At 44.7% G+C, this 15000-nt stretch overlaps 1 protein-coding gene across 2 annotated transcripts in view; it reads left to right on the forward strand.

Moving 5' to 3' along the window:
• The window catches only part of mpp7a (MAGUK p55 scaffold protein 7a), a 70840-nt gene that overhangs the window by 30195 nt on the left and 25645 nt on the right, over positions 1-15000 (forward strand). For both annotated transcript variants that reach the window (XM_076043099.1, XM_076043100.1), the window contains 5 exons: positions 2775-2856; positions 3456-3541; positions 3623-3697; positions 5329-5525; positions 6397-6461. In XM_076043099.1, the coding sequence (XP_075899214.1) occupies positions 2775-2856; positions 3456-3541; positions 3623-3697; positions 5329-5525; positions 6397-6461 (505 nt within the window). The remainder of the gene's footprint in view (positions 1-2774; positions 2857-3455; positions 3542-3622; positions 3698-5328; positions 5526-6396; positions 6462-15000) is intronic.

Here is a 15000-nt window from a genome sequence, read left to right on the forward strand (position 1 = left end):
CCATGTCTTCCGAAGATTTGTGTGACCGAAATATCAAGACCTTATGTATCAGCCCTTGGCCACAGTAAGCCTCCCGTGAGTGGAATTTCCTCCACGAAATTCCAGAATGGTTACATAGATTAGAAAATACCAGAAGAACTTCTTGATGCGAGAGGGAAAATGGATCAATTTTGGGTTAATGATCCCTTTTATCCCCAGTGGTGATGCATTTTAATGTAGAGAGAGAACCGTTGCCAAACAACCCGGAACCCTCTTGTCCCCCACAACCATCCCCCTCAGTGCGCATCATAAAATATTTTTCCATGTAAATTGATTGGCCACTTACCCTCTAATTAGCCCATTGATCAGGCCAAGCCACTATCCCATGTCAACCATCCAGTCCTCTGACGTTCCTCTTGGATCCGCTTGGCCAGACTTGAGGTAGCACTTGCAGGTTCTTGCAAACAAAACCTAAACATGCAGTCAAGCACGCACGCGTTTGCTCCGACCACTCTTGTCGTCAGGAATGCCTTCTGCAGTCTTTTCCCTCCTTTGGTCTTAAGTTGAGTTATTTTTGTAGTTAACAGTGTGTTCATTTACACACAGGTTCATTTATTTCCTCGGGGATTAATTAACGTCCTCCCGAGGAATTATCAAGAGTGTCGCGCATTGTGTTGATGCGGTGGGGGAAAACGTGAACTTGAAGTGAACTTCAATTTTGAAGATATGAAGTAATTGTGTGGAGTGCTCACCTTTTCCATGGTCTCTCTCTTTGCCGCGGTATATTTACTACCTGTGATTAATAAAAAGCGAAAGACGTGCGCAGACGTAAACTGGCCTCTGCTTTTTCCTCACAGCTGTTTTGTTTTACGCTGCACTGTACCTCATTGTTTTCCCTTCCCACCGCCACATTCTGTCCGCTTGCTTTCGTGAATGCTTTGGCTATCATGACGGAAATGTTATTGATGAATGAATCAATCCATCAATCAATCAATCAATCAATCAAGCAACCTTTTGATAAAGACGGACGCAGTCAAGAGATCGAGTCCACTGTCAGCGCCATCTTGAGTTCCTGGCTCATTTTTGAAACCAGAAGATTCCAAATTTTTGATGTGTGGTTGGTACCACCAGGGGTGACCAATTGGAGCGCAGCCAATGAGGCCACCACAAAGTCAGGGTTTTACTGTTATTTTCCATTTCATTTTATTTTTTATTATTTTTTTACTGCTTTTAAGAGAGTGTGAGTGGCATGGTGTTGGATGGTAGAAGTGTTCCACCCCTATGTCATGAGTGGTGGGTAATCCTGTCGACTGGACTCTGAGGTCAGACTTTGACCCACTCCGCTGAATCATCTCGTCTACCGAACCACAGACTTGGTTAATGATCCTAATTATGCCATCAAATCAATTTCTTTGTTGTCCCAAAACACTTTCCCATCGTGTTGCCTTGCCCTGTTTCTGGCTTGCCAACCTCCGAGAGGGACCTTGAAGAGACTGGGAGTGAAAGCCATTAGGTGTGAAGAGGTTGCGAAAACAACGGAGGTGACACGCTAATGGGGCAGGCAAAGTGGCACAAACCAGACACTTCTCTGCTCTTCTTTCAGGAGCATTGCCCCCCCCCCCCCTCCCTTCCACCCCCCCTTTTCATTTTTTTCTATATCACCTCTGTGCTTCTCATCAGTGGCACAGGCACAGGCTCCTCTGTGCCTGTCAGAGGGAGGGAAACGAGTGAGGAACACTAACTGGAGTGTCATGACTCACGGCAAGCTGCTCTTGCACTTGGGCTGGACGGCCGTGGATGAGGACAGCTGAAATAAAGCACAGCTGAGAGAAATGATAAAGGCTTTGTGGGTTTTTTTTTTTTTTTTTCTTTTCTTCGGAAGAGAAATAAAAGCAGTGCCTCCCGGCTGATGGGAGTAACAGTTGCGAGAGGGTGGATGGTTTGCAGTCACAACAAACTGTTGGCGAGATGGCGCCTCTGTCTGATTCAGGTTAGCAGGTCCAAAAAAGGAATGATGTGAATGATTTTTCTAGTGTTTCAAGAGTCATTTCTATACGGAGCTAAATACTGTGGGGCACAAAGACACTGATTTTATTGTATTTATTTGCTTTGGTTCACTTTAGAGATGTTAACAATTCATCAATTAGCGATTCATTGGCGATTAAGAATTTAATCGATTAAAGTAAATTAGTGGCAATTAATTAATTAAAAATGTATTTATTGTTACATACATACATACATACATAATGATATGTATTTAATATCATTATAACAGTGTGGTGGCAGGAAAGAGCAATTCATCTGTAGAAACTCTTGACGGTCGTAATATACCTAGAACCATTTCCTTTTTGAAATCGCCACTTATCATATGATTCGTTAATCGGTCGATAAGGTCAACCAACCAACGATTAAAGAATTAATCGATCATTTGCATCCCCGCTTCACTTTAAATTGACATGAAATCACAAGCTTACTACATATCCCATGATATACTTATATGACATAGTCACCAAAACACTCCATCCATCTGCTCCTGCTCCTGCTCCGGCCCCTCTGTCACATTTTAGAACCCATCGTTGCCCAAGAGCCAAAAAGTTGCCCCAGCTCTGTTACAGACCCATCCAGTGTGTTTCCTCAGTGCCATTTAGTAGATTTTTCTTTTTTTCTTCTTTACTGGTTTCATGTCTGGTCATTGGACATACACTATTTTCTCATTTTTTCTTTTCTTTGACACACAAAAGCACTGAAGACAACAACACACATCCCCTGTTAACTCGAGGCTGCTTTCATTGCAGGGAGCGACAATAAGGAGGGACGACGACACTGGGGCAATCGTTGTGGTGCGGATTATGAAAGGCGGTGCAGCTGACAGAAGCGGTAAGATCTGTGACCCTCCCTGTGTTTAGTCTTCGTGTGCACGTAATGGTATTGTATTACAGATAGAAAAAAATACAGGAGTATATTCATGACAGTTCAAAGGATACTGTTTCCTTCCTTCATTTTCACACTTTTTACACTATTTCAGGTCGTCAAACAAAATACAAGTATTAAACAAGGAAGTCATGTTAACGCAAAATGTAACATTTAAATGATGACTTCAGTTATTAAGGGGGGAGGGGAGGAATCTATCAAAACCTATAAGGCTCTATGGGAAAAGTTATTGCTGTTGTTGATCATTGGAGTTGACCAAAACATCCCAAAGTGCAACACATCATGCCACTAGCCAAAGAAAATAGAAGAATTGACCACTAATTAGGTCCTAGGGCTGTGAAGATTTAGATTACTTTTCCATGATAAATCAATACACCATTAAATCACTGTATTTTGCGCGCACTTGGGTTATCTTTGACTCATATTTATTTTAAGGTTTACAATCCGATGATCTGTTGGTGCGATGAACATGGAAAAAAAAAAAAAAAAAATCAAATGGAAATGGAAAAATCGATGGCAGTCAAACTCTGTTCTGTGTGCGGTAGGTCTGATTCATGTGGGTGACGAACTGAAGGAGGTCAATGGGATCCCGGTGGATGACAAGAAACCGGAGGAGATCATTCAAATTCTCGTAAGCCTTGTGTAATTGTGCGTTGGTGTGTTTGGTGCCCGGATTCCCTGTAACTGCTGCTGACTGAACCCTGTCATTCAGGCCCGGTCCCAAGGAGCGATTACCTTCAAAGTTGTCCCCGGCCTTAAAGATGAGGTGTCCACCAAAGAGACAAAGGTACGTCTTTTGTTGAAAAGCCTCTTAAGCAGCAGTAGCCTGTTAGCCGTCTGAATTGATAATTTAGCCATCCGAATTAGCCTGTCAATCAAAACAAGATTTTTGATTTGTCTTTTTCTCAGTAGTTTTTACTACTTTTCGAGACTCTTCAAGAGCATGTTTATTTGTCATACAATCTGCTTCTGAAGCTCATATGAGCCTTCAGGAGGGGGCCATATATGTGTAGGAGGGTTGTCTTAAAGAGCATGGACAAGTGTTAGCAAACAGTAGCTTGCAGCCACCCGTTCCGTGGGTGAGTTTACTGTCATCCCAACCCGGCAGGCCATCATTTTCACCCAACTGGCGTGTTGATACGCCGTTTCTCAAGTGCTCGTCTGTCAGTAGCAGACGCAGGCTGGATTCGCTCACTGGGTCTAGGCTCAAGGTCAGGGGCACTTTATCATGACTTATAACGCAGTCCGCCCGGCATTTGTAGCAGTCGCGCACGTGGCGGGGGTGCAGCCATCTACATCCTCTCCCTTTGTGTATGGTCAAAACTGCCGGGGTGTTTATGGGATCCGCAAATGAAAAACAGCCTCGCCACAGCCAAACCGCTCACTTCTCTTCCTTGGTGAAAATATTCTGGGTTTGTAGCTCGGAATGCACCAGCCGAAAGAGCCCAAATGAAAAAGGAGACAATCACAGCTTCTAGATGTACGAGGCTGAAACAAGTGCTGGTCTGCAGTTGAGTGAGACCCAAACAAAGCATCTCTGCTTGGTACATAATTTGTGTTTATAAGCAATCATTCAATCATAATCATTTCATTTCAGATTATGGAACCTTTGTCATATAACAAAAAACACTCAATTTCTCCATTTCTTGTTGCGCCTCATTTCTGTTTATACATCTATGCGTCTCGGAGCCATAATTAGCGTTCTAACTATTTGCGCACAATGGGGAAAGAATTTTCAGCTTTTTTCTATTAAGGGGTCCAGCTGCTTTGGTGTTGACGAGGTGTATCTCTTCATCTTTGCCAACGCAAATTGGAGCGTGGCCTCGAGGGCAACGAATGCCTCTTTTTCCATTTCTATAAGGTTGTTCCCCAATGCGGATGGTGATGCTAGTTTGCCTTGATGATTTTTCAATGGTTGGAAATAGCGCGTCTCACTCGCTCAAAGGTCTTTTTTTTTATGATCTCATGAGGTGGTTTTTCAGACATATCAATATAGAGGTATGTCACAAAAGTGTTTGGAGGCACTTTTTTTTCGCATTTTCGCGTCACCGGATGTGACGTACGTGGAAAATAGCGTGTTGTGTTTGGAATATTTTTTACAAAATAATCAAAGACAAAAATATTACAACCTTTCTTGACAGCAAACAAATGTAAACAAAAGCAAACGCAATCCTCGTCAATCTCGCGGGATGATTCCTTACTTCCACACCGCTCGATGGAAACACTTGCAAAATCGCAATTGTACTTCGTTGAAATTTTCGAAGTATCGCTTTTATTTTGTGACAAACACTGTAATGGAAACGCAGCTACTGATAGCAATGATCTTACCACAGTAATCAGCATCGACACAACATCGGCTCGATTGTGAACCATTGTTTTTATTTTTGTGCCCCAAATTTTTTTTTGCTCTCTGATCAGGTCTTCATGAAGGCGCTCTTTGACTATGACCCCAAGGAGGACAATGCCATCCCATGTAAAGAGGCTGGACTGGCCTTTAAGAAAGGGTCCATCCTTCAAATCATGAGCCAAGAGGATGCAACCTGGTGGCAGGCCAAACTCGAGGGGGAGGCCAACCCCCGTGCTGGCTTAATCCCATCGAAACAGTTCCAAGAGAGGTAAAAAAAAAACAAAAAACAAAAAAAACCAACTCCTCAGCCTTTCATGACTACACGGTGGCCGAACTGTTTCACCGCGTTCGCACTTTTTCAAGTTTTGACGCTTTTCAGGAGGTTCAGCGGGTGACGCTGCCAAAATAGTCTGGACATCCTCACGACGTCTAGGTCAAAATGAGTAATGACAGAAAATGATAGCGCCGATGCGGATCCACTTTGGACAAGAGCGTAGATGGAAAATTGCACAACGGCGTGTGCTCGGACTGACTGCGCTTGATGTGTAACACAGAGCTCGCGGGGGGTCTGGGGGGAGGGGGGGGTGTCTTTGCGTGTTCCAAGAACACCCAGGCAAGATAATAAGACACACTACTGAGAAAGACCCCCAAATAATAGAGTTCATTTTCAATTGCGTGCCGACACCCAGGATGGAACCCGTTGTCTTGTTGCAGGTGTTTTACAAAGATAAATTGTGCAAATGATAACAGCCACGGAAGTGGAGGAAAGTGCCTTATTTAAATAAGGCTTCTCAATGCATTGCCAATTTTTACTTTGGAGAAATGGGTGAAATACGGGAAAGCAGAGCGATTGCGAGCAAAAAACAAAAAAAACCCAAAAATTTTAAGATAAGATTTTACTGTCAATTCCTCCATAGAAAGTGCAGTTATAGGTAAGGACTTTCCAAAATCCATCCATCATCATCATCCCGTCTTCCATACCCGCTTCCTCCTGCGCTCGAGGTCACGGGGCTCTGCTGGAGCCTCTCCCGGCTGTCACGGGCTGACACTTATTCACTTTCACACACACACACACACACGCACACACACAGTGACTGTTGTATTCTTTTTGATTCGTCCCCTTCCGGTCTGTTCTCCAGGAGGCTCGCACTGCAACGACCTGCCGCGACTCTCCCGTTCCAGAGGACCTCGAGCCGACGATCGTGTAAGCACTCATCGCCCGCGAATGATAAATGGCCTTGACGGCCTGGAGCATTTCTCAAACGCGTCTTAGGAGGGAACAGGTGGGAACGCGGAAGGGGACGGGACACGTGTCGATGAGGTATCGGTGCATCTTGTGACATCGCTGTGGGGGGTGATTTTCTAAAACTTAACACACACTCTCTGAAAGTTGGAGCGCGTGAACTAGCATCGCCTCGTTCTGCTTCCGGGTCCAAGCCGGCAGTGCGGATCTGGAGCGCGTGAAGGACGCATACTTCAATTCCGATCAGAAATTGGAATCTGAGGCAATAATCCGGTTTTCTTCATTTCAGTTTCTAGCCAAATGTGCAAGATGTTGAATTGCATTTTGAAACTCCAGTCATAATTGGAACAAGGCAATACTGGGATTAGCTAGTGCATGCAAACACACTGATCCCTGAATGGTAACCTCCCTCGCCCCGGCTACCCGTGAAAACGGAGCTCCAAATCATCCAGGGCGTCCCTGGATATTGCTTGCAGACCTCCTGTCAGGGCCGTCGCCCCCAAAATGGGGGGCCCCGGGGGGGGGACCCCCCCCCCCCCCCCCCCCCCCCACACACACACACACCCCCCGTTATACATAAGCATTATTGTGAGGATGGAAGAGGTTCTGCCTCTGGAAAACCTCTCAGTGCCGTCGCACCTTCCAGCCAAAACACCATTTAGCTCACTTCTTCACATTTCATAGAACCTAATGACGGATTGATGACCGGCGCTGGACCAAACAGATGTGATGCCCTTTCTTTGGAGAGCTGCAGTTTGAGCGGCGACGGTCGGCACAAGCAAAAGTGCAAGTAGTCGAAAACATCAGTGGAAGTGCTTGATATGGCGATAAGTCCCGTCGGAGGTACCTCGGTCTGATGTGAAGGTCATACACTGTACCAGCGCAGTGGAAAAAAAAAAAAAATGGAATCATCGCTATTGTAAATGTGTGTATTTTTTTTTGTAATTGTTCCCAAACTGCACACACATCTTCCTGTCCCTCATTTTGTCTCTAAATGGAAGACATATTAGCTCTGATTTACAAACAGTTGCCAGAGAGCAATCTGCTTTGTGTATGGGAGGCCGTGGTGCGTGAACATACGGCAGTCCAACTGGCATGACGATGCAATTTACATTCTGACTCCATGTGCCTTCCTGTAGGCCGTGACGCAGTCAAACACATGCATGTTGCCAATGTCTGCAGGTGGTCCCGCAGAGATTTAAGACTCACCTGCGCCACACAGGTTTGCATTATGCTTGTTTACGCGCGACGCAGAATCTGTCTGTCCGAGTGAAAAATAATCCGAAAAGCGGCCCAAGTGTTCCAAAAAAAAACGAGACAAATTTGCCATTGACGTTTCAAACACGAGCTGAATGTATTCGTCAAACCTTTTTTTTCCCTGACTGCCTCATACTCCTCCGTACTTGTCCATTTTCATCCACCGAGGAATTCCACATCCAAGCCGATGTAATATTCCAGGTTTTTTTTTCGTTACTATGCTATCTCCTCCACCAACACGTGGATTTGGCTTTATTGGGGTGCGTGATGATCCTGGTGAACCCAGAGACCCCCCCCCCCCCCCAAAAAAAAAAAAACGCTTGAGTCATATGTTCTCACCAGTTGTTGCTCCAATAGTTTTCAAGATTCAAGATTCCATCCCGGAACACGATGGCCCCCGAGAAGGAGCGAAGCACAGTCTCTGCTTTTGCATAACTGAGATACAAACTAGGTGAGCAATTCAGAAGAAAGGACCGCTATGTAATAGAATAGGACGTACAGAGAGTACAAATAAATTGATGAATTTATTTGCTACAAATCACCCTCCCTACCCTGTTAATGTGTTACTTATGTAAAACATTGCATAACTAACGCGCAGTATCGGAGGAAGGCTGTACGCTGACAGTCTTCCTTCTACACCTGTTGATGTAGATGTCCGCCGCCAAGCTGCTCCCTGCCATTTCCCCCGCTGCCATTTATGTAATGGAGCTCCGAAGTAGCCAACAGAGTTGCGCCGACCACCTCTAAAATTAGCCTCTATTACTACTTAGGCTTCGAGCAACTGGGGAGGAATCTGGGATGTTGTCATTTCCTGGTTATGTTGAACCACATACTGGCGTCCGAGTTGCAAAATAGGCAAAAAAAAAAATGTAAAAAATAGCCTGCTGAAAAGTCAAAGGCAGACACTGCTGTACTGTTCCCTCACTATTTCTTTTTAATGGTCCTGTTCGTCTTGTGAGTGATGAGGTCGGTAAACTTCTGGGGCGGGTGTGAAATGGGGAATCCTCGGCAGATCCAGCGAAGGAGCTCAGGCATATCACTTTTACCCCATGTCATACATACGCATAAGCCTTAGTTGTGTTTGCATTAGCAGTAATACATCTCTCCATCTGTATATCAGAGATATACTACATATGGATAAGTGTCCTTCGCGTACCAAGCTCTTGACTTCAACCTAAGGTACATGCGCACTTCTCAGGTATTTTTAAAGTAATGAAATCCAATGAGAGGAGCACCTTGGTTGCAGTCAAAGCAATGAGTTCAGCGGCGAGTGTTGAAATCTAGATTTTACAAAAGCTTCCACCAATGACTAAAATATACGGCGCGTGGTAAATTCGGGGTCACGTTCGGTAGTTTCTGTGGCCCAGTGGAGCGCTGGTGGCCGGGTCAAATCAAGTCAAAGCCCCAGATCCTGGACACTGCGGACCTGCTGGGCCCCCCCCCCCCCCCCCCGAGGCCGTAAACTGCAGCCTCACTGAAGGATACTTGGGAGACACCATTGTGACTCCGCAGAGGAGAGAGCTGGTGATTGAGGAGGGGGGTCCCGTTCTTTCTCTTTCACTCCCTCTTTCCTGCCCGGGAGCTCCAAAAGGCTGGAACAATATTGGTCTTGGCGAGACGCTGGGGGAGAGAGTATTGCCTCGCCGTGTCCATTTACACTCTGCGTTTGCACGATATAAATACTCTCTTTCATCACTGTGCACTTTTCGTGGTTGCATTCCTCAGTTACGAAACCTTGGGTCTGCCATTTGTCGTACCGTTTAATCCAATTATTACTCGGATACAGGGGTTAGATCCGCTGTTTCGCTCGCACGCTTGACAACGTGGCCTACCTGGATCCCCCCCCCTTTTTTTTTTTAGTCCCCCCCCCCCCCCATCCCTGCTCAAGTCCCATCCATCAATACCTGGATTAAATCCAACACCTCCATCTGTTCTCCGTGAACTAAACGTCTCTCCAAGCGTTCCTGCAGCACGCCCGCTACCCTGTCTGACATGCAAGCCTTTCCACTGTCTGATTGTTTGGCCCGCTTTGCAGCCTGCCAAACACGTGGACGCACTTATCGCTCACCTTGGGGGGGCCACTCCGCCACTCTCTCTCTCACACGTTAGATCGCTGTCTTGCTCTCGCTGCCTCGCTGTCTCCAGTGAACAACCAAATCATTTTGAAACGGGGGCCCACGGTTGGTCTCGCGCGGCCCTGAACCCGGCCCCCGTGTTCAATTCATCCATGTATTTCATTTTTCACCTTAAATGATCGCAGACACGGGAGCGGGTTTGAAAGTGCGATGGCAATTCTCAAGGGCCAGGGTTAGCGTTGTGCCAGGTAACCCAACAAAGACCACCCTTACGGTTTTCTTTAAGATCGAATTTCTTCAGAATCCTCACATTTTTGCTCTTTCAGTGTCTCAGTAAGAGTTACTAGCAACATGTGTAGATATGAAGTCAGCGTATTAATACAAAACACCTGTGATCTGTGCTCCATTCACTTTTCTTATCTAACGTAGAACAATCAGCTTTCCAGTCTGAAAGAATTTGTATGCAGGGCAGAAACATGATTTGGAGTTATCCCTAAAAAATATGTTGGATGTTTTTATTGTGTGTTTTTTAAAGAGTGGTCAAGAAGATACAGGGAGCTAAAGATGAAGTGTGTAATATTTGGAGATTTTGAAGAAGAAACGGCGTCATCAAGTGGTTACATTTTAGACTGCAGCATCTTTCACTCTCCGTCCCCCTCCTGGGCTTGCCGGTGAGCTACGATGGCTTTTGCACCCATACCTGGATACCTTGCCAACCTTCTTCTTCGCTGGTTTATTTGAGGACGCCAGCATTCACCTTAGATATGAAGCGCGCAGTCAGACAGTTGGATTGTCCACACCAGGCTTCCTTAGAAATATGGCGGTGCAAGATGGCAGCTATACCTGGGAACAAGACCCTTGATCAGCGGATATTGGAAAACCAAATTACTTCTATTGTATTGTGTGCATATACTTCAGAATATTAAGCCTTTACCAATATAAAAATGAATAAATCCAGCCAAATATTACACACTGGAGACAGAACATAGTTTGTCCAAGGAGCAGCCCATCTGTGTGTTGGCCGTGTCTCTTCCTGCATCTTAACAGGATAGACTGGATAGATTTCGTGGCCGCTTTAGCTCCAAGGCCAAGTATGCAAGTCCGGTGGATGAGATGATTTAGCTGCCATGAGTTACAAAACTGGATAATAATCTAAACTGTCCTGATGAAAAGGACCATAAACAGTGATGCTTTTCATTAAGACACAAGTAAACATTTTTTTTTCCCAGAGTTCCTGAATGATTTTTTTTTTTTTTGGGTTGCCAACTTTAGACAGATTGTAGAAAACTTAAACAAGCAGTTGTAAATATATCAGTTTACCAAAGTGACTCATCATAGACCCAACACTGTTGTACATCTTTTTTTATGGGTGATAAAAAAAAAAAGAGAATTAAAGAGATGATGTAATTATTACTCTGTGTTTAACTTTCGCATCACATTCTTTAAGGGCGTCACACTGACCCTGATTTTACTTCTTTTTTACTTTCTTTCACTAAAATGCCAAAGAACACACACACACAACGTCCCTAAAATAAACTCAGTTTTTCTTGAACAACCATTACAGCGAGCATTACCTCTCCTTTTTTTTTCCCCCTTCCTTCCAGCATTTTGCCACCGTCTTCATGGTAAATTGGTACATTACATTCCCTAAGATTTGCAGCTCGTTTGGCCAGTGACTTAGACGCGAAGCGTTCAAAAGTGGCTGGTTAGTTGACGCAGAGCAGACGCAATGATTGCCGGAGGATGTCTGTAAAAGCATTCTAGGTGGCCGTAAGTACCCCTGCTCGGTAAATAACAGGCTTCGCTGCCATCCTCGCTGAGAGCTCCGGCTGTTTGTGAGGGCTCATTTCGAGATCATGACATCACCCGCTGTCACCACTCTTTAAGTCGGGTTGAGTGCCGTCCAAGAAAAGGCGAGGGCTTAACTTCCTGCCTTTTAGCGCTCTCTCTCGTTGGCTTGGTCTCCTCGGGTTCTCATTCGCGTCCTTATCGCACGCTGTTTCTCGGAGGAGGAATGCTGGTGTGCGAGGCTCTCCAGAAGCCATCAGGCGTTGTTGCGCCCATTCCATTTGGCAGGATAGGCTCCAGATGAAACCCATCCAGTGTGTATAAAAAAAAAAAAAAAAAAAAGGGCTGGAGGGATCTGAGATCTCTTTAAACTTTATACCTAGCACGCTATTATTTCCTTATTTCCAAGTTTTTCTTCTTGTCTTCCCCTCTACAACTCCGCTTTATCAACTTAAAATGTGGTTTAGTCGCTGGTTCAACTTTAAAAGAAAAAAAAAAAAGGCCAAATTGAACGGCGCCGTGAACAAAGCCCCGTGGGAACTTTGAAACAGGTGCACGCTATCCACTCTCGTTTGGCAAAAGCGGGATCACAAGAAAAAGGAGGAAAACATCTACAGGAGCCTCCGAGCATTAGGACGCGCTATCTCAATTGCTAACATACACCGGCGCCGATAAGGTGTCCGTTTACCGCTCGATGGTTTGAAATCGCAGGCATACACTCCAGTGGATAACAGCGGAAAAATGTCCTTTTTATCAGAATAGAGAACAGAATATGAGAACGTAGGAACAAAAAGATTGAGTCGGGGGGAAAGAAAAGTCGATTTCGTAATGTTTTTGACAGCACATCAAAGTCCTCACTGCTTTAGCCAGAACTGCTTTTTTCAGTAAGCGGTGTCAGATGAAAGGTAGTTGAACTACCCCAAAACTGGAAAAGCCGGACTTTGATTTGGATGTTTAAATATTCCCGTCATTAAAACTGTCCAGGGTTTGAAAATGTGGCTCCGGCACAAAAAAAAACAAAAAAAAAAACAACATCGTATGACCGGGTTTCTCCAGAAATGATTTTAATGTTTGCTCTTGTCTTTTACTCTCATAAGATGATGGAGCAATAGAGTTCGGTATGTCTTCTCTTTTTTATTATTATTCAATCGCATCTCTTTAACTTCCCATTTGCTAATGGAAACTCACCTTAACTCGTACTCTTGCATCAGTTTTGATAGAAGGTACTAAGCGTCTCACATCTGCAGCTTCAGCGTGCAGCGTCACACGTGGCTCTTTTTATTTAACTCGCTAATTTTACTCACGCCGTCGTCATGGTGTTTGCTCAGTCGCGAGTCTTTTAAAAGTAACACATTACTAGTATACCTCATAGAATAACAGCTGAAATAATACGAAATATGAACACAAAGCAGTGTTTTTCTCTTGCCGTTGTTTACCTACCAATTGGATTCTGGCGATTTGATAGGACAAATTTGTTTTTATGTGCTTTATAAGTAGTACCGACAAATCTTTTGGTGAGCATTTGTCAATGGCTTATTCTAAAATATACTTAAATACGTGCCTAAATTTGAAAGGAACAAATTCTCCAAATAAAGTTAATGTTCATGGAAAGAATGTCTTCTGCCTTTGTCAGTTGAAGCCCCCATGCTACCTTTTCTCCTTAATGCGATGTTGTGCCTCTCTTTTGACTTTTCCTACCCTGACATCACCAGAGGATGCAGACACTAGTGGTGGATTCCACCACCTAGGTGAGCAATAACCCCCACCGCACTCCATCGCGCACACACCTACACGCGCACAATTGGAACGACAGATGTCCCTTCCCTTCTCCTGTCTTCTCCTCTGTTGGTGAGAATGTGCCTCTCTGTGGTGGAGCCGTGCGCTAACCCTCAGTTCCCCTGTTCCTCGCCGACGGTACGGGTCAAATCATGTTATGGATTCGCAGAACATTGTAGACATCCTGTTTTTGGGGTCTGCTCTGGGTCCGAAGACATCTTTTTCGAATCATTTTTCGATGCAATTCCAAACTTTGTTGTTGAGGTCCGGCTGATGACAGCCCCTTCCAGAGGATCACAACTTGCGCTATCTGTCTCATACGCACATCCTCCATCTGAATGTATTCAATTTCTCTCTCTCGTCCTTTTCTTTCCTTATCCATCTGTTAAAGGGCAAAAGGTGAAGCGCTCTGATGACTCTTGCTTGCTAAACCCATTTACTCCACAGTTTTTACAGGATATCCAATGCACATGTGAGTTTGTAAATGCAGCCATGTATGCCTAGTCCAATCAAGGTCTCTTCTCAGGCTGCGCCTCGCCAAAAACTATTCAATTTTTCCATTCCTTTCCATCCCCCCTATGGGTTGCCCTCGCCGCCTCTTCCATGAGGTCAATAAGGACGACCTACTCCTCCTCTTGTTCGGTGATATCCAAGCCGTGCTTCAAAGAGTTATCAGGATTTCACCACTTCAGCAGCCTGAAAAGGAGAGAGAGGTTAAAGCTAGAAAAAAAAAAGAAAAGAAAAGTGAATTAAAATAACATATTCGCTGCAACAGTACTTGCTGCAATTCCGTCCCCCGTCCCCCCCAGCCTGTTGGATGTGGTTGTATGATTTAGAGTTGGCCCGCGTCTAAAAAAAAAATTTGAATTCTAGAACCGACAGATGCTTTTGCGATGCGACGGAGGTTGCATGGGGGGGTGGGGGGGGATGTTGGAAGGTGGTGGGAAGGAAAAGGCTGTTGTTGTCCTTTGTTCTTGGGTTTTTGCTTCCCCTCATCGCCTCTCCGTGATACAATGTCTGCGCAGCTTTTTCGCCAAAAGCAGTATCTCTTCTTCTGCGTCTTTTCCCCCTCTTCCATTCAAAGGTGCTGTTATTTATGTCGAGAAAAGGGGAAACAGTGGTGCATTTTTCGGGGTGGCGTGTTGTGCGATGCCTGAGATCATTTGCTGACGTCGAGATTGGATGACAGCCAAGCAGGGCTCTCTAAATCTAGACTGAAAAATCTTAACCTAAAAGCTTTAACGTGAACGAACGCAGTCTGGAGTAACCATTAACCCTGTTGCAATCCAATTATGTCAACGTCATTGAAAAATGTGGTGGAATTGGAATTTAAAAAAAAAACAAACAAAAAAACATAAGAAATGCTCAATTCCCAAAATGGACTTGTTTGACTGTCTGTCACTTGTATGTCCAGTAAGTTTTTCCCCCATTCTGGGTCCAAGAAACGGAAGCAATCTATTTCAGGTGGATGAATGATGATGATAAAACAGAAAAGCAGGTATTTCACCTCAGGCACCTCGGTGACTTTTGGCAGGTCACTCAGCACTCATAGCGTCAGCTATTTTTTTTTTTTTTTTTTTGTTGTTTTTTTTTGTTTTGCCAAG

Source organism: Nelusetta ayraudi, unplaced genomic scaffold, assembly GCF_046127955.1.
Source record: "Nelusetta ayraudi isolate G7.1 ecotype Tasmania unplaced genomic scaffold, CSIRO-AGI_Nayr_v1 ptg000073l, whole genome shotgun sequence".
NCBI lineage: Eukaryota > Metazoa > Chordata > Actinopteri > Tetraodontiformes > Monacanthidae > Nelusetta > Nelusetta ayraudi.